Consider the following 23,823-nt stretch of genomic DNA (forward strand, 5'->3'; position numbering starts at 1 on the left):
ATAGTTCGGTTGGGTCGCTAAAGGGGGCGTAGTGGAGCCCGTTGTGTTGACAAGGTTGATAAGATGATGTGTCATGGACATGGTGCGACGGCCGACGATTTAATTTTAATTCATTATCGAAACTGAATTCTCGCCGTGACATCAAAAGTGGGATCGAAGCAATATTCATCTGGCATGGTTATGGAATCAACGGCTACCCCCAGCAAAACCAACCATCTGAGTTGGCTGAAAGCAGAAATTCGGCCCTAAACCATTGTATAAAATATGACTTGATAAGTTGACCACATTGTGTGTTTCTGATAAACATTACTTCAGGGTACAATGATAGTCAATGGGTTTGATGGTCGCGGTTCATAGATTTCTTATGTTCTATTTTTCTATTTTAGTTTTGTTCTATTTAGGTATTTATATTGTTATCAATTGTTTTGTGTGGTAAATACATATCTATTTTTTTTGTTGGATTTGTCATAGATCGGTAAAGGTTTTTAAGTAAGAAAAAATTATAAGGCAAAAAAGTTTGTTGGGGTTCTTTAGATAATAATAAATGTAGTACGTTCACCTGTCTGCAACTATAGATAAAACACAACATGGTATTTTATTTCATTTCCACATAGAAACGAGCAGCAGCTACCTCTAATCTAACTAAACGTTTGGCGATCTAAATGTATCCCACACTACCTGCCAAGTGTGGAGATACACTTCGCAGGTAGTGTGATCACATTTGGGTGGCAATCTTTTATTGAGAAATAGGGAGTTTTTTATTCGGCAGTGGCTGTATTATGGCCTAACTAGGAAGTTCAATTGATTTATTGATGCATTAGACAGCATTATTATACTTATGTAGTTAAAGATATGAGAATGGTTGCTTTTATTACATGACAGGCGCTACTATTTATGCTGTGTAGTATCGTGATGTGGCACTGTTTCACTGATTGAGAAACCTAGGTTAGTAGGAAAACTATAACTTTTAAACTATAGATTTAAGTTAATCATGGAGTCGCGTTCGGCCCTGGTTCAGGTCATAGTGCGGAGCGACGGGGAATGGGACGTCGTCTCCTCCTGCGAAGCAGTCCTGCTACCTAAAGAGGAGGCAGAGCGCGTGAAGGAACGATCTTTCGCACGCTTCAGCTGTCGCAGGAGACATACCGGGTGACGAATATTGCGGGACGTTCTCCGGCCACCGTAAGTGCGGGTCTGTGGACGGCGAGCAAGGGTAGCTCGCCGCCTGACAAGAACCAAACCCGTGCATACGGCGTGTCGTGTTCCGCGCGCGCCTCAAAAAGGCATCAGACACATGGGGCCCAGTATGGCTGATGACCGATACTGAGCCGCGAAAGACTTAACGGGATGCCGACTCCAGCTCGAAGAGCAGGATTGTTACGACTGTTGATGATATGAATGAAGATGTATATTATTCATTTGATTGACATTACCTTGAAATCGTGTATGTATCTGCCAAAATTTATTCGTCCCAGGGGTTCTACTAACAACGATAACACTGAACCATTCTTTGCTGACAACGGTATGCTGTAGATCTTGTGAATCCTGCTGATGCGACCTCTGAATTCCTGCAACAAACCCAATAAATTATGTAGAGTTGCAAAATTAGTAAGGTACCTAATTTACTAAAGGTACTTCAGTAATAAAATTTTCAGTTATTTATTTTTACTACAGGTCGATTTTTGAGATTAACTTATAGAAGTTAATGCAATAAGTTACTAAGTACATAACTCTTAAACAAGCGATAGTTTGAAAGAAAACGCTGTTCAAACTTTTCGTAACCGTGTCGTAGACGTCGCGTAGCTGCTACACTGTCGTGTCGTAGCCGTAGCCGTTGCGTTGAAGTTTCGTAGGCGTGGCGTAGACATCGCGTAGTAATGGCGCAGTACAAAATATTTTGTAACCGCAGTGCATGTTTGGTGTAAATTGCACTAGTTACAATTCTTACTTGAAATTTCAACATATCGCTATTTTTTGTTGTATTTAACACAACAAAACGTTTTTATTAGTTGGCGTAGTTTGTTAAATTAAATGTATGATTAGTACTTACACCATCAACGAATACAAAAATCATATCTCTAGGTGTCTTTATGTGTAACAAATCATCAGCTTCGGTTAGTGTGGTCTCATATAGCATAAGTCCTGCTCGTTGACGGAGTTGCTCGAAGGTTGGCAGATTTGGGCCCGTTACATCTGGGTACTTTTTGCCTAATTGAGATCGACCCTCGGGACTTAGCAAATTCACTGTTGCAGTAACGTTTACGGGCCCGTAATCACCTTTAGGACTATTTTGCGGTACTTCAATGCTTTCATTAACAAAGTTGTGCTGCAAGAATAAACAAAAGTATTTGTTACAAAATAGATCTGACAATATACAATAACGATAGTTACATAAATATAGTTACTTACCTCCTTTAATTTCTCTCTTATAAGATGGTATTTAGGAGTGAGATCTCCCGCCTCTGATATCGGTGAATCATAGTCGTACGATGTGATATCTGGTTGGAAAGTACCGAAGTAGTTGGCCCCTGCAAGATATAATGAAGCTCGTAAATGTCTACGTGATGAATACCGAGTTTGAGTTTTATTGTACTCCATTCACCTTTGGAATAACACATAGGCTACTTTTTAATCGCGAGGGGATGCGGTCGAAGCCGCTGGCACAAACTAGTCTATAATATAAAAATAAGTCGGGTTTTCATTCCTGACGATATAACTCCACGAACGCACGAACCGATTTCCACGCTATTGCATTCATTGGCATGGTGGGCTCAGTGAGGTTTATACCAAAGAATATTTAGGAAAGATTTCAAGAGTAAAGCAAGAAAACAAGGAAAATCATTGGTGGTGAAACGGAGTTCGAGTTTGCTAGTGGTTAATAAAAATGCAACTTGCCAGCTGTGTATTCGAAGTTGGTGCCCCCGAAGAACATGTAAAAGTTGACGTTGGCGCCGTAACTGATGATGTCGCCGAGCGTCTTGGCCACATCCTCAGGTTTGACGGAGGCGATCCGCTCGCCCCAGTGAGTCAGCCATCCCGTGTAGTACTCCGAGTTCATCAAAGGACCCGAAGGCATAAACCTTCGCAATTCTTCGAATGATCGTTTTACATCTATAAAACATCGATATCATCAATATCGTAATTAAAAATAAAAGCGACTGGTTTAGAAAAGGTCTATTAGTTTCAAGTAACAACGGGGATCTTACTTATGAGAAGCGTCCCCTCGGTAAGAGCGCTCACGTTCAAAATAAAGGCTTCCTTAAAGTTATTTTGTTGATTTTCCTAATCAATTTCAGAAATTTAACTTTAAGATCTTGTGAATAGATATTCCCTTTACTTTTATTTAACATAAAAATAAAATTATAATGGTTATTAAGTCAGCTTTGGTCTCTATACGAAACACGACACAAAATATGACTAGGCTAAAAATACTTATACGAAGTCTTTTAATTACACAAAATGCTAGGTTAATACTCCCTTTTTTTCATTATAATAAAGGTATTACAATACACTGTGAAAAGTAATCACACTTGTTACGCTACTTATGTTTATACTTGTATTATATTATTATGATAAACATGAATGTACGTCACAAAAGTAGCAAATAGTTTGGGTGCAAAACGCTAGGGGCTGCTATTACAAGTGTCAAACTGGTCTAGATCTTATTTATTTTGATTATCTCCTATTTCCCTAATAATATAACGGCATTACGATAATTTTCTAGTGACACTCCATTAAAAGAAATGAAGTACAATAGTTGAAAGGTCTCGTAGTCATACATGTATATGTACATACAAAAAAATTCCATATGTTTCACCACCTTCTTAAGATGGTGGTACTTACACGACAAACTTCTGTGACAGATAATACATACAAATTATGTTCTTATTTAAAATTTGTCTGGTACCTATCCAGATATTGTGAAACAGCCCAAATAAAACAGTTTTTTTTTAACAATAAACTAACAATGAGATCATATTGAAATGACAAATTTTGGTAAAACCGCACACCCAGGTACCATAGGAAACCTTAAAAACAGCGTATGTAAATACATTATCAAAACGTATACTGACTTGAGAAGGGACCGAAATCGATGGTGGTGAGAGTGTCAGGAACGTATCCATTTCTGAAGAAAGACAATCCATTCCCGTCCGTGGTGTAGAGGAGAGCGTTGGTACCGACGTGCTTCTGCAGCATGTTGCGGACTTGCACTCGGTAGTCCATGTTGTTGCCATAGCTACCGTACTCGTTTTCTACCTGGACAGCAAGCAAAGGTTTTAAATGGCCTATTGACAGCACTTACAATCTGAGTTTTTTATGGAATACAGGGCAAACGAGCAGACAGGCCACCTGATGGTTAGCGATCAGCGCCGCCTATGGACACCCGCAACACCAGAGGAGTCACATGTGCATTGCCGGCCTTTTAAAAATAAATACGCTCTTTTCTTGAAGGTCGTATCGGTCGTGATTTTGGTAATTAAGTCATTAATCAAATAAAAAGGTAACAGAAAAACTAAAAACCCGACTGCGTTTCTTTATAATATTAAATTGAAAAAACCCTAAAACAAGAAAGTCATCGTAAAATTAAAGCAGTCGGGACCCATTCTAAATATGAAGACTTAGTGAGGACACATACGGCTTGCTTTCTAGAATGGGTCCCGACTGCTTTAATTTTACGATGACTTTCTTGTTTTAGGGTTTTTTCAATTTAATATTATAAAGAAACGCAGTCGGGTTTTTTAGTTTTTTAAATTACCTTTTTTTATTTAATTTTTTTTTAGTTTTATTATTTTTGTATTTTGATATATCTAGTGTCACTCTCACAGTCAATACGAATCAAACGACCCCTATCAAGCGGAAATCCATCCAGGCTAGAGAGTGAGGAATATTCAAATTTGGCGCCAAAAATCCGCCATTTTGTTTTTTTTTATTATTTTGATATATTCAGTGTCACTCTCACAGGAAATACAAATCTAACGACACCTCTCAAGTCAAAATCCATCAAGTCGTTTAGGCTAGAGAGTGAGAAATATTCGAATTTGGCGCCAAAAATCCGCCATTTTGTTTTTTTATTATTTTGATATACCCAGTGTCACTCTCACAGTAAATACGAATCTAACGACACCTCTCAAGTCAAAATCCATCAAGCCGTTTAGGCTGTAGAGCGTGCCAAACAATTATACATACATACATACATACATACACTCGAAAAACATAACCCTCCTTCTGGCGCAGTCGGGTAAAAAGCGAATGTATAGTACTCTGATTATAAGAACATGAACTACTTAATAGGTGTTTAACTATTAAGGGATCTAGTACCTTACTTCGGTTAACATTCAGGTAGACTGATTGAAATGTAGATAACTTGAAGTCAATTACAAAGGAGGCCAGAGTTCAAAGCTTTCTCAGTATGGGCGTTTGTTTAAGAGGTCAACGCGGCTGACCTTTTGGTCAGTGAACTGTTGGTATCACGCTGAAACTATAGACCTCTTTTATTTTGTATTGTTAAAAAATTAAAACTCCTTCCTTATGAGTACAGAGTCGTACCATGAAACGTTTACATAGTTTTAAAAGCTGTTATTTTACCACCTTCTTTAATAGTCTCTATTTATCGTCTAAGATCACGAGACTCCGAACTTTAAAGTTTAAATGTACGTAGTTCATTGCAAGTACCGGTTTTACTTATCATACAAATATATTATAACTAGTTAATATACTTAACTATAGCTGTAGAATCTAAATCCAAATACTATACTTTATATGTTTAGTGTTTCACAGACGATAATATCCGTTGGCGAATATAGAGCTTTGATTTATTCGAGAATGCGGTGAGAGGCGACGAGGCGTACGAATGTTTAGTAGAATAAATATGTGTGAATGTATATGAATAAACATGAATTTTATTTGAAATTTTCTACACTAAACTATATTTTAACATCAATAACTAATAGAATTTGAAAATTATAGTACTAGGTACCAATTTACCTGAACTAAGATTATTGGTCCTCCGTTCCCATACAGCAATGAAGACGTTTGTTCGAAGAATTTGTCCAACCATTTTCCGGATTCTGCTATGTAATCTGAAATGAATAAATTAAGAGCTCTATAATTAATATTGTGAATAAAATATTAAAATAAATTGGAAAGTTGTGGTTACGCGGATTGAATTAAAAACTTTCACACTGTTATTGTTGGTGACTATTCTGTGAATGTAAAATGCTCTTCCTGTTACAGCGAATTAGTGAGTATTTGCGTTCAATGCTTAAATCGTGCAGTTTGACTAATTTCCAGATGGTCATCATGAGAAGGAAGACGTCCTCTGCCGAACACAATCACATTCGCTTACTTTTTCAGGGATTAAACTGCATGATGCTATACACAATGTTATTTTATTAATCTTATACATAAAAATTTATTGATGTTCGTTACTCTCGCCAAAACTCGAAAACGGCTGGATCAATTTGATTTGGTCTTGAATCATTTGTAGAAGTCTAAGGAAGGTTTAAAAGGTAAAAAAAAGATGTTGGAGGCGGCACGAAGTTTGCCGGGTCAGGTAGCGCTTGGTAAACAACAAATACAAAGATTATGACTCATCAAGTCGTTACCTAATAGTAAATATATGCATACGTAGATAGGTAGATATCTAAATCTAAATTGTGTGTAATGTATTACCTTTGTCCGTTGATCTTAGGCTGATTTTGGGGTATTTGCCGAGCAGCCAATATGGAAAACCACCCTGGAAATAGATATATTAAAATGATATAAATATTACATAACTTTACACCTTTTATTACTCGAAAGGAGAAGCATCAGTTAGTATTGTAAAATTTGAAAACCCATTTCTACTTTGTACGAACCAGGAATACAATTAAAATAATGTTATTACTTCGATTGGAATAGGAGGTAAAATTTATCAAATTTTAAGAATAGATTCGGATAAAATTACACATAACACAATAAGTTTTGTACCTACGTTAGGTGTGCTAGGTGCACATGTAATACAAACTAATAATAATCAAGGAAAAGCTTGCATTTTAGTTTTAACAGGAAAGTACCAAGAACCAAAATAAAAACAAACGATTCAGGAAAATAACATGCGGTAAATACGCTAAATTGAGTTGTGTATATGTTATTGAAATGTTTATTAATTTTTTCTAATGTTATATCTGTTAAACATTCTAAGGACGCATGTCGTTTAAGGATGTTTTACTCTTACACATAAAACCAACTTAATAATAACACATAAGCTAGATTCTTTTCATCTCAATAGAGCACTTAAAATGAGAAGTAAGTAAATTGTAAGTTGAAAAAGGTTTCATAAACTTACAAGGTCTCGTTCAGCACAGATGTATGGGCCAACTCGTAAGAGAACATATAGGCCTTCTTCGGCAGCCATACGAATGAACTTGGCGACATCTCTGTCACCTTCAAATAAGTACTGGCCTTCTTCAGGTTCATGGTAACTCCACTCTATATATCTGAAAAAAAATACAACTGCTATTTAAAAAAAAATCTATGAAAGTAAATCTTTAACTATTCAAGTATTTATTGCATCAATAATGTACACAGGTATTGGAAAATACAATATTTAATCACAATTATAGACCCTGTCGGGCACAGAAAATTATATTATTATTAATAACCTCTATTATTTCACAGGTAGGGTCGTGAGTGACCATACATTTTGATTCCATTAACCACTTCGTCTTGGAAGTATTAAACAACTATCATCAAAGTTGTTTTGAAGCTAAACCGTAGGTATTGCGGTTTAAAATGTGTGGCCTTGGATGGCTTGGACATGATTATGTATAAATAGGTACATACATACAAGCAAAAATAAGGATAATAGTGATAATTATTTTTAGGAAACTTTTCTAAGAACACTATTATTACGTCTGAGTAATATTTGAATTAGGAGTTATTTACGTTGCTACGGAGTTGAGTCCAGCAGCCTTCAGTTTCCGCAGTCGGTCCCGCCAGTACTCTGAAGGCAACCTGAAGTAGTGGAGCGATCCTGATATTATTCGCGTCGGCTTCCCGTCCAGCACGAAGTCGTTATTTACTATAGCAATAGTGCGCCGCGCCACCTGCGATTACAGAATAAATTAATAAAATAGAAAGACCTGTTAATATTCACTAAAATGATATTTGTTAATCATTTGATTCATATTAAAGAACCTTATAAATAAATCAAGGTGAAAATAGATCAGTATCTAGTGGTTAGTGGTGTAAAGAATGTAAATTTTTAGACATTCGCAAATGTCTGAATATTAACTTAAGGATTTGGCTTCAGTTCGACTGTTTACTTGTTGATGCACAAGTTGCAATTCATGTTTGTTATCAATTAGGAAAAAGCCAAATTTGGGTGGAGATTTTTGGTTGACCATTGTAAAAAGTCCCCTAAAATATACGAATATGCGAATATTCGTTACATCACTAGTATTGTTTACTCGGCAGTATTCAGAGAAATCCGTTTACAAGAATGTTTGATTATTTTGTTTTATAACTTTTATAGTAACACTTCCTGATTACCGTCGTTTACAGATCTGCCTACCTCTACGTTTAATTGTTTGACGCTTACATTGTTGTTCTAATTGTTCTGAAGGTCTATTTAGGTGTGTGGGGAATTAATTCGATGCTTGGCTAATCAGAGGTCTGGCCTCTAATTAGTGAAGCATCATACTCGTGTACTGTGTTACTTGTGATTATATTCTTTTGTTCTAAATATAACACGTCAATAAAAACCATTTTATTCAAAATTCAAATAGTATCTAACATATAATTATCGTAGTTACCGGCTGTGGAAGTTGTATTGTGGAATATCATTATCCATTTTTATGGGATAATGAATTATTACAATGGATTTATGTTATAGACCTAAGGGCTATCTTCATTTTAACCGACTTTCTAAAAAGGCGGAGGTAGACACAGGCAGTACAGTGATAATTACTTTTTGGTTTTTAGTTATTGGACGTCGGTTTTTTAAACGTAGTTTTTGTTAATCTACTTTAACCAAGATATATTTGTCAAGGTACTGTTTAGTAACTTAACAAACGTTGATAGGTACCTACACTATAAAATGCTTTTAGATCTGATCTAATCTTTTATTTTTGTCACCACAAAGGAAAACACTTTCGGTAATTTTGATAAAATCTACACATGTTGGTCTACATCATGATCGTACTTAACAACGAGTTTCACTTACATGCAGACATGTATCTTTTATCGCAAACTACATAGACATTACCGTTACTTGTAATAAAGATTTAATAACAAGTGAATACATATCTATATACGTATTCTAAACTAACCCTTAGTAGAATTAGCAAAAAATAATAATACATTTATAATATAGTTATAGATTAATTAAGACTTTACGTTAATTCATGGAAATAAGCTCTCTTCTAGTTTCGAGTCACAGAGGGACTCTTCATCATGAGCAGCGTGCACAGACGCGGTGACGTCGAGCAGCCTACTCATGATGAAGAGTCCCTCCGTGATTCGAAACTAGTAAAGCTTTCCTCCATTAACTTACGTCAGTAAACCGTGATTTTTAGTTAATGCAGGATGTCTCACGATAGCTATTATAAAAATTAAGACTTCGTTTAATGGAGTAAATAAGGGTAGTTCTTATGTTTATTTCAAGTATATGCATTGGCACAGTTTTGGTTTAATCTAAAGAACTCACGCAAAGTAGGTAACTAGAAGGTTTAGTGTATCGTACTCTAATTAAAGTTAGTTCATAATTAATGTAGAATGGTATAGTTCATTACCTAATTAACTTCTCCGATAGTACTTTCAGATAATTCGAGTATAACACCACATGTTTCATGCCCATTATCATTAGATGTAATGCTGCTATATGCATTGCTAGTAGATCAAATTTCATTGGAAACATTGTTTTAAATATGAATACTGATTAAAAATAGGTACGATTCGGCTTTGCATTGCCGAATTTCACCATTTCTGTAAATTGGAAATTTTCTCACGGTCTTCGTGATTTTCTTTGGTAAAATTGTATGATTCGTGCAATCGTTTTTAAGTTTACCACACACTCACAGAGACAATACGTCAACTGAATGTTACAATATTAAAACGGATTATATATTTGTTTATGTTATAATCCGGTAAACGAGCTGACTGATTACCTGATGCTAAGCATTCAAACATCAGAAACGTTACCTATTGGGAACCCACAATGAAACACAACGTAAGCGTTGTTTCACGTCGGTTTTCTGTCAGGCTGTGTGGTATTAGTCCGGTCAAGCCGGCCCATTCATGCCGAAGCATGGGTCTCCCACACTTAAAACATGTGTTGCATGCATGGTTTTCTCACACCCGTACATATTATTTTGTACTTAGTATTTATCCGCTACACAGTCATACTCATGCATATTATGTATATTACCACTGTATTGTTTTTATATTTTATGTCGAATGTCGAATAGTGATACGCTGCTCAATTTTAATTAGCCGTTAAATTACACATCTTTGTTGTACATTTTGCATTACAATATATTTTGATGCTATAAATAAATCGAGTATTTTGGAATTGGTCACAGTGTAACTAACCTATTTCTCAAAAAGGAGGAGGTTCTCAAATCGTCTGTATCTGTTATGGTACGAGAGCTAGCAACGTCGAAAAAACAACAATTTCAAGAAGGCCAGTTTTCAGGTATAGTATGTCTCTCACTCTCCCAGACATCATACGGGCTATCTGGCACCTGGTAGTGGTTGCGTTCACCAGTGCGCATCGCATTTGTACAGGTAACATTTCAACTTTTCAAACCATTTAAGAAGTTATTTTTTATTATTATTATTTTTATTGAACTTATAGTAGCATGAATCTATTATTGCCAGGCATTTTTATTGTTGTTTAAGCTATGCCAAGCGCCAATTCTGATTTTTTTTATGAATTACTTTAGTATGGCTGAAATTTTTGTATAATGTTATTTAAGTAAGAAAACCGGCCAAGTGCGAGTCGGACTCGCTCGTGAAGGGTTCCGTAACAGTAAGTAGATGACATAATATAAAAGTTATAAAATAACTTGGTTTTACATAGTGTTTGTATGAACGACAAAGTTATTACACCCACATTTGGAGCGAGGCCATCGAGAAGCACGGGGAGGCAATAGCGGTCTCTCTCGATATATCGAAGGCCTTTGACAGGGTTTGGCACGACAGCCTTATCGGCAAGCTTCCTGCATATGGACTTCCCGCTGATCTGTGCAGATGGATTGCAGACTTCCTGAGGGATCGGTCAATTCGAGTAGTCATTGATGGCTGCTCGTCTGACCAATTTGGCATCAACGCCGGAGTCCCTCAGGGGTCAGTACTTTCAGCAACGCTCTTTTTGCTGCACATCAACGACCTGCTTAAGCCCGGTATCTTTGGGTATGCAGATGACAGCACAGTTGTTGAAAGGTATGTGTCCGATGCGCGGAGTAGCGGAACACAGATCCGGTCTCAAAGAGAATCCATGGTCGAACGGTTGAACTCGTCCTTGAAGGCGGTTTCCGATTGGGGTGACGCCAACTTGGTCAAGTTCAACGCTACCAAAACCCAGGCGTGTCTATTCTCTGCCAAACGGAGTCAATTCCCGCTGGCTCCGACTTTCCGAAATGTGTCCGTTCCGGTAGCGGATCGTCTTGAGCTTCTGGGCGTAACTCTATCGCCAACGCTTAACTTCGGCTCTTATATAGAGTCGAAGGCGCATCTGGCTGGTAGGAAGTTGGGTATCCTCTCGAAGGTGAGACGGTACTTCACACCGAAACAACTGCTGAGCCTGTACCAAGCGCAGGTTCGGTCATGTATGGAGTACTGTTCTCACCTTTGGAACGGCTCGGCCAAATACCAGCTGGATGCGCTCGAACACATTGAAAGGCGTGCCAAGAGGCTCATCAATGACGATGCGCTTGTGGAGGCCCGGCTTCAAAGCCTTGAACACAGGCGCAAGGTCGCAAGCCTTTCCGTTTTTTACCGGATACATTTCGGAGAGTGTGCGGGGGAATTGCACAACTTGATTCCCCCTAGTCCTTTTCATCATCGAACCACAAGACAATCGGCGAGGCGTAACCGCTTCATGGTAGATATCCCACCCACTCGCACGAAGCGCTTCGCTTCAAGCTTCCTTGTGCGAACTGCTAGGGAGTGGAACTCCTTGCCGGAGTCTGTGTTTCCTGATGGGTATAACTTGGGTGTCTTCAAGGCCCGAGTGAATAGGTTGCTTATGGGCAGACGTGCTCCACCGTAGGCCGTATCATCACTTACCATCAGGTGAGATAGCGGCCAAACGTCGACCCATTAAATGTAAAAAAAAAAAAAAAAAAAAAAAAAATATTTGCGGTTTTTGAAAATGTTTTATTTCTTAAAAACTAATAATAATATCTGGTTCAAACCAATTTTCGTTGTTAGTATCTATTGAAATCTACAGCATATATTTTTTTAGTTTTCTCACTCTCTTATTTTAAAAGTTAGAGGGGGGAGGACACTCATTTTTCCACTTTGGAAGCGTCTAACTTTCAAACGATTGATTTTGACGAAAAACGGCTTTAGGAACCTTAACATCTTTTTTAAAGATCTATCCATAGACACCAATCACGGCATTGTAAGCTGAAAAAAATATTTTTGTGATTCAGTTCCATGTATGGAGTGGCCCCCTTAAATTATTAAATTTATTAATTTTTATTCAAAATTCGAATAGCAATTACCGAAACACATCAACCTACAAAGTTTCAACTATGTTAGCCCAACAGTTTCGGAAATATAATGAAAATGGTTAGAAAAGTTGAAATGTTACCTGTACAAATGCGATGCGCACTGGTGAACGCAACCACTACCAGGTGCCAGATAGCCCGTATGATGTCTGGGAGAGTGAGAGACATACTATATCTAAAAACTGGCCTTCTTGAAATGCTCTCTCAAAAACGTTGCCAGCTCTTATACGATTATGTTATTTTGTTTGTATATGCGTATGTTACTCGATTACTCCGCTGTTTGTGGATGAATTTTGATGATTACTTCTAGTTAAATGAACTTTTGTAAACATTTATAGTGTTGAGAACAAAATGTGTGGAATATCTATTTTGTTTCTATCTATTGTATTAGAGTACCTACGAGTATACAAGTTACATTATTATCTATTTTGTTGGGCTATCAGAAGGCCTTCTTTCACCATTGTCTACCAGTTGGCTGTATAGTACCTACATTGTTTGACATAAATAACTAATAACTTTTCAAGAAATTTATATTTGTGTTATTTATGATTCAAACGACAGGACTTTTAGTTTTTCTTCAAATATAGAGAAAGTAGTCAGGTACATTAATATAAAATAAAATTAATATTTTTTTTCATATTTGATGGGTCGACATTTATAACTTCTTCGGCAGGTTAAGTAGTATGGCATTGACACATTGACCTCTAATGGTACATTCAGTTTTGTTAAGCATATAATTTTCCTCTTCTCATATAATATGAATGCTATAAATAAATTCTTAGTGCCGATCAATTATCAATATAGTTGGCGTTTAGTATTTATTAAATCACTAGCTTCTGCCAGCGGCTTTGCCCGCGTTCCCGTGCGTCAAAAAGTAACGTATTTTTCATTCCAGACCATAATCAAACCCTGTTCCAAATTTCTTCCCGATCCCTTCAGCCGTTTTGACGTGATTGGGTAACAAACATACACACAAACTCGCAAACATCCGCATTTTTAATATTAGTAAGATGAGTCGGTATAAAAAAGTAAATTTCATTTTATATTTTTTTTAAAGATATCGTATATAAAAGGGAAACATGTTATAATTTCTTTACCTTTGAGGCGGATCTTGGCGCTGGTCCTACCTGAATGACACTTGGCTCAAACGTATCGAAAGCTTGTGCGCTTGAGTAGCTGTTTACAATGACGCATAGTGATGCTGCTATCAATAATGCCCGTCGCATCGTGACTATCCTGAAAAGCAAATAAATTGTATTAAAAAAAAACAAAACTAATAAAATATTTCTTTAAGATCTCCTTGAAACTCTGCAATGTGATGCAATATGTATTTCTCCCCTGTATGGGTTGTATGATAAATGAAATAATAAAAAGACGTGGTTATTTGGGTTTTACTCAAAATTAAGTTTTGCTTAAAATTACTTACACAGCTACATGTTCACAGCACGCACACAAATCTGGTGAATATTTTTGTTTGTTGACTTTTGGGGTTTACTAAGAAACAATAATTGGCTCAGAAACATTATGACTTTATATTAATTTTATTGTATCCTGACTCCTGATACCTTACTGATAGTATTTCTTTTAATAGACAACAACGGCTAACTATCTTTAGAGCTATGACATTATCATCTGGCAGATCTATGTATGTAGGTCGTGTGAAAGAAGTTTAAATATAACCATCATATATTTGAATAAACGATAATAACTTTTATCATAAATAAAAATTAAATGATAAATTACTTTTCGAACAGAAAATAACTACGACTATGAAATAGAGAATGCCCGGATAAAGTGTTAAAAAATGCCTAAAAGACACGTAGTCAGTAACAAAAAGTCGGCAAAAAGCAAGCACAAAGGTCTTTTGGATACATTTCGCATGCAACGTTTTGTAATCGTTTTGCTTGAGTGGTTGGAACAAACTATAGATATTAGGTATTACAAAAAAATCCAACCCTCACTGGCTTACACCTGCAGGTGACACATACCTCCTATAGTATTACAATAAATACCTCTGCAATTTGATAAGTAGACTTAGTTTTATTTCATAATGCCAAATCTAACAAAGTCTTGTTAAAAGTGCCTATTTTAAACAATACCTCTTAAAAATCTTTGTTTTGTTACCGTACCAACAAAGCAAAAGTATAAATTGAATTTGCTCATGAAATCAAACAGTCAAATACGGATAAATAATGCTCAGTACATGTGCGTTGTATAAAATAATTTCCTGTTCTCGTCTGCAGTTCAAATCAATTACGACAAAAAAGATAGAATGTGTCTTAACCAGATATCAGTTCCAGCTGTGATGAGAAAGTTACTTTCTCATTCCTAGTTGGATTAATTGCTTCACTACTGAGACAACACCTCAGATCGAACTCAGAAATATGAAGGACTATACAAGGTTGCAGACGATCAAATCTCAGTTTAGTAGGAATGAAATGAGAACCTGATCTGTAGAACTTACAAATAGGATCCAAATCGTCTGCTCACTTAACTTCAGAAGTTCAGAATTTTAATTACATATTTGTAAAACATCTATTTTGTTTTAATACAAAAGTTAGATGACTAATTTATTAATTTCATTGTACGTAGATATGCTATATTTTGTTTTAATACAAAAGTTAGATGACTAATTTATTAATTTCATTGTACGTAGATATGCTATGACGTTAAACAAAGAAAAATAGTTCAATTTCTACACAGTTGTGTAAAGTACAGTCACTTTATTTTTTATAGCCGACATTAAGGACAACCCTTTGTTTATGAACATACATACGTTAATTAGTCCAATATATACATAAATAAAGTTACAATAAAATTATTGTAACTTATTATAGTAATACTTACTTATTATAGTAACCACAATAGTAACCCAATTGATGGAATCAATACAGATATTTAATTATTGTACCTATATCTTAAATTTATAACTTGAGTTCTTGTTTCAAAGAAGGGTCTTAATAATTTTGTTCACCTGGTTCTTCACAATCTGGTAACCTATTACCATTTAACGTTCAATGAACGTTAACTTTAAAATTATTCATAGCAGGCAGTTGCCTAGTTTGAATAATAACTAATCTTGCATACGTTTGTACTTATCGTCAAGTTTAAAAAATTGTACTCACTAAAATTTTATGCTAAAACTAAAGATGATTGCCCATTGTTTAAAAACAAATTATTTGTTAAACGATTAACTGTATATTTTTAGTTACTAAATACCATTGTTTATGCTTAATACGTCTTTAATATTTGCTTTATACACATTATCTAAAAAATGACTAAAAATTATTAATTAAATACCTGCTTTACCAGAAAATTTATATTCTCACAGACTCTTTAAATGTTTTTCATATTTCTGCTAAAATTCATTTTGTTAGTATTATAATAATGTTAATGCAAAGTTTTTGTAACACATATCTATTCTATGGAACGTATGCTAATTATGTGCTGCAGTATGCTGCATAAGTAATTTTACTAAAAATGCAACAAATAGCTCCGTTACAATTGTTATTTTGCATAATTTTTTAAGTTATTTTTACTAAGTAAAGCTTTAACTAACAACTATAGTGTACCTTTTAATATTTCACTTTCATCATTGCGAGTTTTTTACTCATATTATTGTTTAGAGGTCAACATTATAATAACCAAGACTTGACCTTTGGCAATCTGGTTGCGAAAAGTTTTATAACATTTAAATATAAATGTTAGTTGTACACATATTTATAAAAACATTTTGATAATTTGCCATGCGTACACATTACTCGTGACCGTTGTCCACACTACTGATCACCGTGGTCCAGACAAGAGTGTGCAAGACTATGGGACGACTGGTGTGAGCGTGAGCGCATTGTCAATCAATCATACATGTCTTGTGGGATGATCCGAACACAGTCGGCATGCAAATAAATATACGTGTACCTGATGTATGCTGGATGTAGCGGCAATGACCCTCGTGGGCTAGCTGTGCTGGCAGTGAACTGTCTTGACCCCGAGGAGCGAGGCACAATCGTTCGCCAGTGGTTTAGTAACTAGGTAGGTTATTAGAGCGCACAAGTACCTGTGGATGGCGTGTTTTATTTACACGGTAGACTCGAGCGCTCGCCACAGCACGACCGCTCGCCTCGGCACTCCCTCTGATACTCGCTGATTTTGAACCTGTGACCACACAGGCACATGTGTTTCGAATGCAGATTATAAAAGTGATTTGTTAAATTCCTTGTATCTGTTTGTAATTATTTAAATTATTTGTATTGCTATGAATTCGTACGAAATGTGCCGATAAGCTGATAGTTTCTTATTGTTTACGTTGTTTTTATCTATAAATAAATACTCGTGATATTTTATTGTCCTATTAACGTTCAAAGTGTTCTAGTTAAGTTATATGTATATAACATAATATTTAACGTTGTGTACATAGTTGTGTTCATGTATTTATTACTAAAATGCATTTACTACAAACTAAATAACTAGTTTACGATCCTGGAAACACATACTTTATTTAAATAAAACAAAGTTTTTGCAAACTAACCACAGAACTTTTAAACCACTAGGTAGATGTACCTAATTACAGGTAAAAATGTTCCCGTGCTCATCAACGTCTGCATGCACACACATTACATTCGCATACCGTCATTCGTAGATAATTACACGCAAAATAAAGAAAACGACGTGGCTAGTGGTTGGGTAAATATTTTATAGTGAAAGAGTAAGGTCACATACTATTATAATGATGCCGACGTCTCGTCTCACTCAACTTACATATTCAATGACGTTGATGGTAATTACAGGTTGCCAGGAAAACGTTCGAACATTCTTCAATTCGGCGTTCTTTGCCTAATTACCGTAACTCTTTTTTATATTTCACTGATTACACTTCACCATATTAAAATATGTAAAAAATTAAAGATACATATTCAATAATCAATTTTCTTCTATATAAGACTAGCAACTGCTTCACCCCTGGTCCCACAAAAACCACCGCATGTGTGATTCCAGACTACAATATCTGTCTTTGTACCTTAGCCCTTTAGAAAGTATTAAAGTAAATCTGTTCGGTATAAAAATTACGAATGAGTTTTAACAATAGTTGGCACACTCACTAGGCAACTGGACACGCCACGGTAAATAGAGAATGTAACGTAACTAAACGTAGTATATTAAATGAATTTAGTCTCAATTAGTCTCAACTAGATTACTAAAACAGAAACCAATATTTTTATTTACTTTTAAAAAACATTGCCCCTACTCTAAGATTTTCTCCTGTGTTGTGGATGCGTTTACAAACATAAAGTTCACATACACATGACACCCAGACCAGAAACATTTATGGATCACACAAAGAGTTGCTCCGTGCGGATATCGAACCCGCTACAAATTGCGCGGCAGCCGGTTGAACATACACTACACTAATCGTGCAGTCAATCTAAGATATTATCTAACATATACAAATTACGATTTTAATATATTAATATTATGGATTATGCAAACACGTAAATTTATATTTTAGGCCTAAGTTTTTATATCCTTAAAATTGTTGAGCCCAAACTGGGTCCATAATTGTCACTTTTACTCGTACCTGAGACTAAAACATCTGTGTACATACATACATTGTGGAAAGCAAATAAATGAATATGAACTTGCTAATCGGAGAAAAGCCGAAAACGTTTTTCAAATTGTCAGGTTCTCAGATTCAGTCGTTCATAAAAGTTAAAATACCTGGGGAATATATAGCACCAAGTAATATTTTCCCCTTGCGTTGGTATACAAGTTATAATAGTGAAACTAGGTGATTTATTACAGTAAAAGTGTCGTCGCTAGGTCTCAAATAATGAGCCGAGTTTGTACGATAAACAACTTAGCGGCAATGTTCACAATTTCTACTAGACAATCACAAATCTCGCGGATCGATTTATGATATGGAATGGTAGGTAATGCCGACGTTATTGACATAAAAAAATTATTCCCGTAGGTGTCAATGATATTACATACATCACGTTCGGAAAGTATGTGAGATTTTCACAAAGTAAACACATGGTATTGAATTATTCAGGTAGCACCAATACTAAATAATGATGATGACAGGATCAGAATAGAAAACATTTTTATATTAAGTCCATGTCGTCCGCTGACGCAGCTGCTTGGTACTGCTTGATATTTAAAGAACCAGATTATAATTCAAAGTGTTACTCAATGTCCCTGTTATGCTATACATGGAAAAAAATTGTTACATAAGGACCCATCCAAGTCCACCAATCACAACAGAAGACAACTTCTTGCTATCTATCAAATCTACATAATTATTTTGTAGCGGCTCAGACGCAGAGACGACGAGATAAATACTTCTTTTATATTTTTTTAATTCACTCTCACTTTCGTACATTTCATATAATTTGTAAAGAAATTCGTAAGGAGTCCAGCCAGACCCAAAATTACTGCTGCTGTAAGTAAGTGGGTAATAATGTGTAAATAATTCATAATCACTAGATTTTTTATTGTTGGGGTTTTTCATGTTGTCTTTGAACTTTTATCATAAATACTTATTAAAGATTATTATTAAAAACATCTTTTATTGGTTGGGATTTTTGTGATATCTCTGAACTTCCATATACATAATATGCTAGGTACATATCGTACTTATAAACAAAGACAAAACAAGTAGGTATGCATGAATCCTAGGTAGTTATTACTCATCATTGTGGGCAATTAACACCGCCGCGTGCATTAATTACTGTGATCATAGGATGATCCATGAGATTACAATATCTTGTTTAAATTCCTGAATAAATTAGTTTATCCTGTTTCCGTCTACTAGCATTCAATATTTGTATAAAATCATACCTTAGAGCTTAGAGACCCGCCCGAAGGACACGATGGATCATACGGTGGTGGTGTGACCTGCATTGGGTGAGCACCGTCGTGTTCTCAAGGATGAAGTCGGCGACGGCGACCTCACGCGTTCGGCTCTGATTTAGGTTATGGTGCGGGCGACAGGAACTAGGATGCCATCTCCTCCTTTTGAGAAGCAGTCATGCTCGCTAAGGTGAAGACGGGGCGCGTGAGGGAACGAATTCCACACGCCCCAGGCGTCGCAGAAGACACTCTAGGCACAGGTCTTGGCGTCGGGGATCACGCGACGATCTCCGGCCATCGTAAGTGTGGGTCTGTTCAATACATAATATCCAGATAAGATTTTATGACTGAGTAAGTTAAATGTTAATATTAAGAAATATATATTATTACATATATTAAGAAAAGTAAATTTAGAAAAGCTATTCTTCATTCATGGCCATGATTTTAATCAGATAGCAAGATTTTCTCCGAATATTATTTTAACAGAATATACTCTTTTAAAATTAATATTTTTACTTTAGTTTTAGTTTCAAAAACTATTTGCTAATTATTTTAAATGCTAAAATAGATAATTAACGTAAAAATTAGAGCGTTAAGTATAAAGACGGGTTTGAAAGTATATCTATTATTTTGGGACTTTTCTTACTTCCGTCCAAACGTAATCCTTCCTTCCTGTCTAAGCTCTGAGCTTGTGTCCATAAACAACTGTTTCGGTTTGTTTAAACAGCCTACCTATGTCTGTTCTTAAACTAACGATGATAGGACAGGAATTGAGGATATAAGTTTTTAAACCGATATAGTTACTAACACTTAGAACTTGTTTCTTTATGTCTATGCGTTTCCAATATTTCTAGTTCGTTTATTGCCAACGACATTCGGACACTTATAGACATAAATAAACACGGTAAATATCCCGTCTCAAGTACTAATGATAGGAATTGAGGACACCAAAGTGAGTGTGTACCGTTTTGGTGTTGGCTAACTATTCTTTATATTATTATTATTTTCTTATTATGTAAATATACGCTTTAGATATGGCCAGTCATGATATCATTTTGACCATCCCGTCCCATCTTACTATCTGTGATAAAAGACTGAACTGATTGTTTTCTTACCTTCAGAGGCATCAGCAGATCAGGTTGGCGTCCTTTAAGGTGGCATTCTATCTACTCCCCTCTCCCATTTCATCTGTATGCAGAAGATTTACATTTATACTGCCAGGCTATCGTAGAATCAAAGAGGTCAATGGGTAGGTGCGGGTCTTAAGTACCTGATTCTATTAAGTACGAAAATTAACATTATTTATTACCCTTAAGAACTTATTTTATTTATATCCTTCTTTTCTCTCCTGTAACTTTGCCCCAACTACTGTATATTTCTACCCAATATCTATCAGAGAATGCAGGTTTATGTCTTCCATTGATTCCACTAACTATATATGCAATAACCCATTTTATATGCATTGCAGTTTTCCAATAAAAGTAACTGACATAACTGATTCCAGGAAGAAGCCAGACAAACTGACCTACATTATTAAAAAAAAAAACTCAGTAAGGCTGTCTCTAGCATTCATAAATCCATATGATGGACAGCTTTCAAAGTGACTCAGCGGAACAAGTAACTTTTTCATTTATACCACTATTTTAAAATACATTGTAATTCTATATACGCGTAGATGCAAAATGTAAGACTGTATATGATTAAAAAAATATGCATAAATCAAAACTATGACGATATAATACACATCTTGATGCACACATTCCTTGTTTGAGTTATCCTTTTTAGACTAAAATAATAAATTAAAAATATATTTGATAACGGAATAAAATATTACTTCCTTTTTGGTCGAGAAGTTTTAAAATCACTGTAAAGATAATTCTAAAGTGATTTATAAAATAAATGTATTTGCAAGAACTATTTAACTATTTTGTTTATCTTTGTAGAAACAGATGAAACAGATAAAGTTTAATTTATAAAGTGAAATGGAAACATGAGAATCTTTAATTTCTAATTACATATTCAGATAAACAAGTAGATACATATTTTCATCGTTTTATAAGTATTTTGGACCTACGTATGTATTGAACTAGCGACAATTCACTTGACCTTTTAAACTTAGGTACAGAAATTTATGTATCCTTTTATTCCTAATTTTAGTATCAAGTGTGACACATGATTATTATTAAATGCATCCATTATGTACACAGGTGGTGGAAATACAGTATTATTATTTCCTACCTTACCTTATTTATTTAATACTAGCTTTTGCCCGCGACTTCGTTCGCGTGGAATAGTGACTTCCGGCAAATTTTTGGTTTTAACCACATAGTTCCCGATCTCGCGGAATCTCTTCAAAAATGAGATGTAGAAGATATTCCAGGGAACTCTTCAAAAATCAACATAATGAGCTCTGCGTTTGAATTTAATAGATGTATACTCACTTAGGGCATTGAAAAAAATAGTTAAAAAACGGACTTAAACTAAAGAAATATTATAATCTTTCCCAACTTAAGATGAAAACTAACTTAAAACTAAAGAAAGCTACGAATTACGAATTTATAACAATTAAAAAAGAAAATATATTACAACCTATCCTCTATGCTATAATAACCAAGCTTAAACTAAATAATTTAAAAGAAACGACTTAAATCTAATCTATCTAATTAAATAATAAATTAGACTTACAATTTTATTAAAAAAACTAACTACAGTAACTACTAATAATCAATATCAAACTAAACCTACGTTAAATAATTTAACCAGAAAACCAGGAAAACCCAACAAATAAACTTATTAATTGACAAATACAACGAAACCAATTTATTTAGAATAGGTATACGAAACAGCAGGACCACTACAGACAAATAATCATACGACTGATAATACACTTCTTTTACGATAGTACCGAAGCGCTCGGCCGATACCCAACCAAATGAATGTAACTATCCTATGTCCTTTCTAAGGTTCTAAACTATATCTGTACCAAATTTCAACCAAATCCGTCAAATAGTTGCGGAGATTAATGGTATAAGCATAGAATAGTGTTCGACGTGATTCTTTAATTTGACATAACTTTTTTATTTATGAACCGATTGACATGAAACAAACACTAAATGTAAATTGAAGCATACCACAATATATTCGTGAAAACCGCATCCAACTCGGATCAGCCGTTTCTGAGATTAGCGCGCATAGACACACAGACAAACAGACAAACAGACAAACAGACAAACAGACAAACAGACAAACAGACAAAAAAAAAGTTAATTACATTTTTGGGTTCGACATCGACATAACAATAACCCCTGCTATTTTTTTTATTTTTATTTTCAATGTACAGACAGCACTTTTCTACGATTTTATTGTATGTATAGAATAGATATTTTTGGCATGTACCTATACCTACATAAAATACAAAAATATCATAATCCATGAATTTTTATTACACACACACTTTTCACTCTCACTACTACGTAATAGGTAGCCGCGCATTTTCGGCTAACTGGAAAAACTCGATTACCTATTAAACGCAAGTGAAACATCTTTCGCGGCTTTCTCTCCTCTTACACTGATATTATAAAAGTTCACAGGGCGCGTAACATACATCATAGTGCAAACACTTTTCTCACAGTAACTATCTATCGATAGACTTTTTGTTCTGGAAATTAGGTCGAGAAATATTGTCTTCCGCGTCATTGTTCTTACTTATGAAAAGTCGATAATATAGGCCATCAATGGTCGATAATAAAGCTATATACTTACACGTCAGTTTGTTAGAATAACTGACTTGCTAATGACTTTTCCAATTTCTAGTTAAAGAGCGATAAAGACATTGCTTTGAACTGCAATGGGTGCCCAACGCCTATTTATTACACATTTTCATATCAATGGGTTCAAAAGAATATTTTGGAAAGAGAAATGTATTTCTATAACATCCTCTACTCTAGAAAGCATATACATAATAATTTAAAAGGAAAGCTCGGCATCTAGTAGATTTCAAATAGTACAATGGAATTATGGAACATATCCAAGTGAAATGCGATTACCATGGAGTGGACACCCCTAAGGTGCGCACGCGTCACGGCGGCGCTTAACGAACCATGCAGGTTGAACTACATTTCACGCGTTGTCTATTCATATGTGATGATAAACTATAGAAATTAAATTATATGTTTTAATGCAGTACAAACAATATAATTTCATGTTTGCTTTGTTCACCATTTTGTTACGCCTACTGCGCATGCGACTTTCATTGGAC

General features: G+C 35.2%; 1 protein-coding gene across 1 annotated transcript in view; it reads right to left on the reverse strand.

Annotated features, from left to right (window-relative positions):
* Positions 1-16,920, reverse strand: part of LOC118266728 (CAD protein) — a 32,710-nt gene extending 15,790 nt beyond the window's left edge. The window contains 11 exon segments of the mRNA XM_035580241.2: positions 1,434-1,568; positions 2,051-2,326; positions 2,410-2,528; positions 2,896-3,111; positions 4,074-4,257; positions 5,986-6,080; positions 6,673-6,736; positions 7,328-7,478; positions 7,927-8,087; positions 13,814-13,952; positions 16,774-16,920. Of these exon segments, the coding sequence (XP_035436134.2) occupies positions 1,434-1,568; positions 2,051-2,326; positions 2,410-2,528; positions 2,896-3,111; positions 4,074-4,257; positions 5,986-6,080; positions 6,673-6,736; positions 7,328-7,478; positions 7,927-8,087; positions 13,814-13,942 (1,530 nt within the window). The 5' untranslated portion in view covers positions 13,943-13,952; positions 16,774-16,920.
* Between the last annotated feature and the right edge of the window lie 6,903 nt (positions 16,921-23,823).

Source organism: Spodoptera frugiperda, chromosome 23, assembly GCF_023101765.2.
Source record: "Spodoptera frugiperda isolate SF20-4 chromosome 23, AGI-APGP_CSIRO_Sfru_2.0, whole genome shotgun sequence".
NCBI classification, from domain to species: domain Eukaryota; kingdom Metazoa; phylum Arthropoda; class Insecta; order Lepidoptera; family Noctuidae; genus Spodoptera; species Spodoptera frugiperda.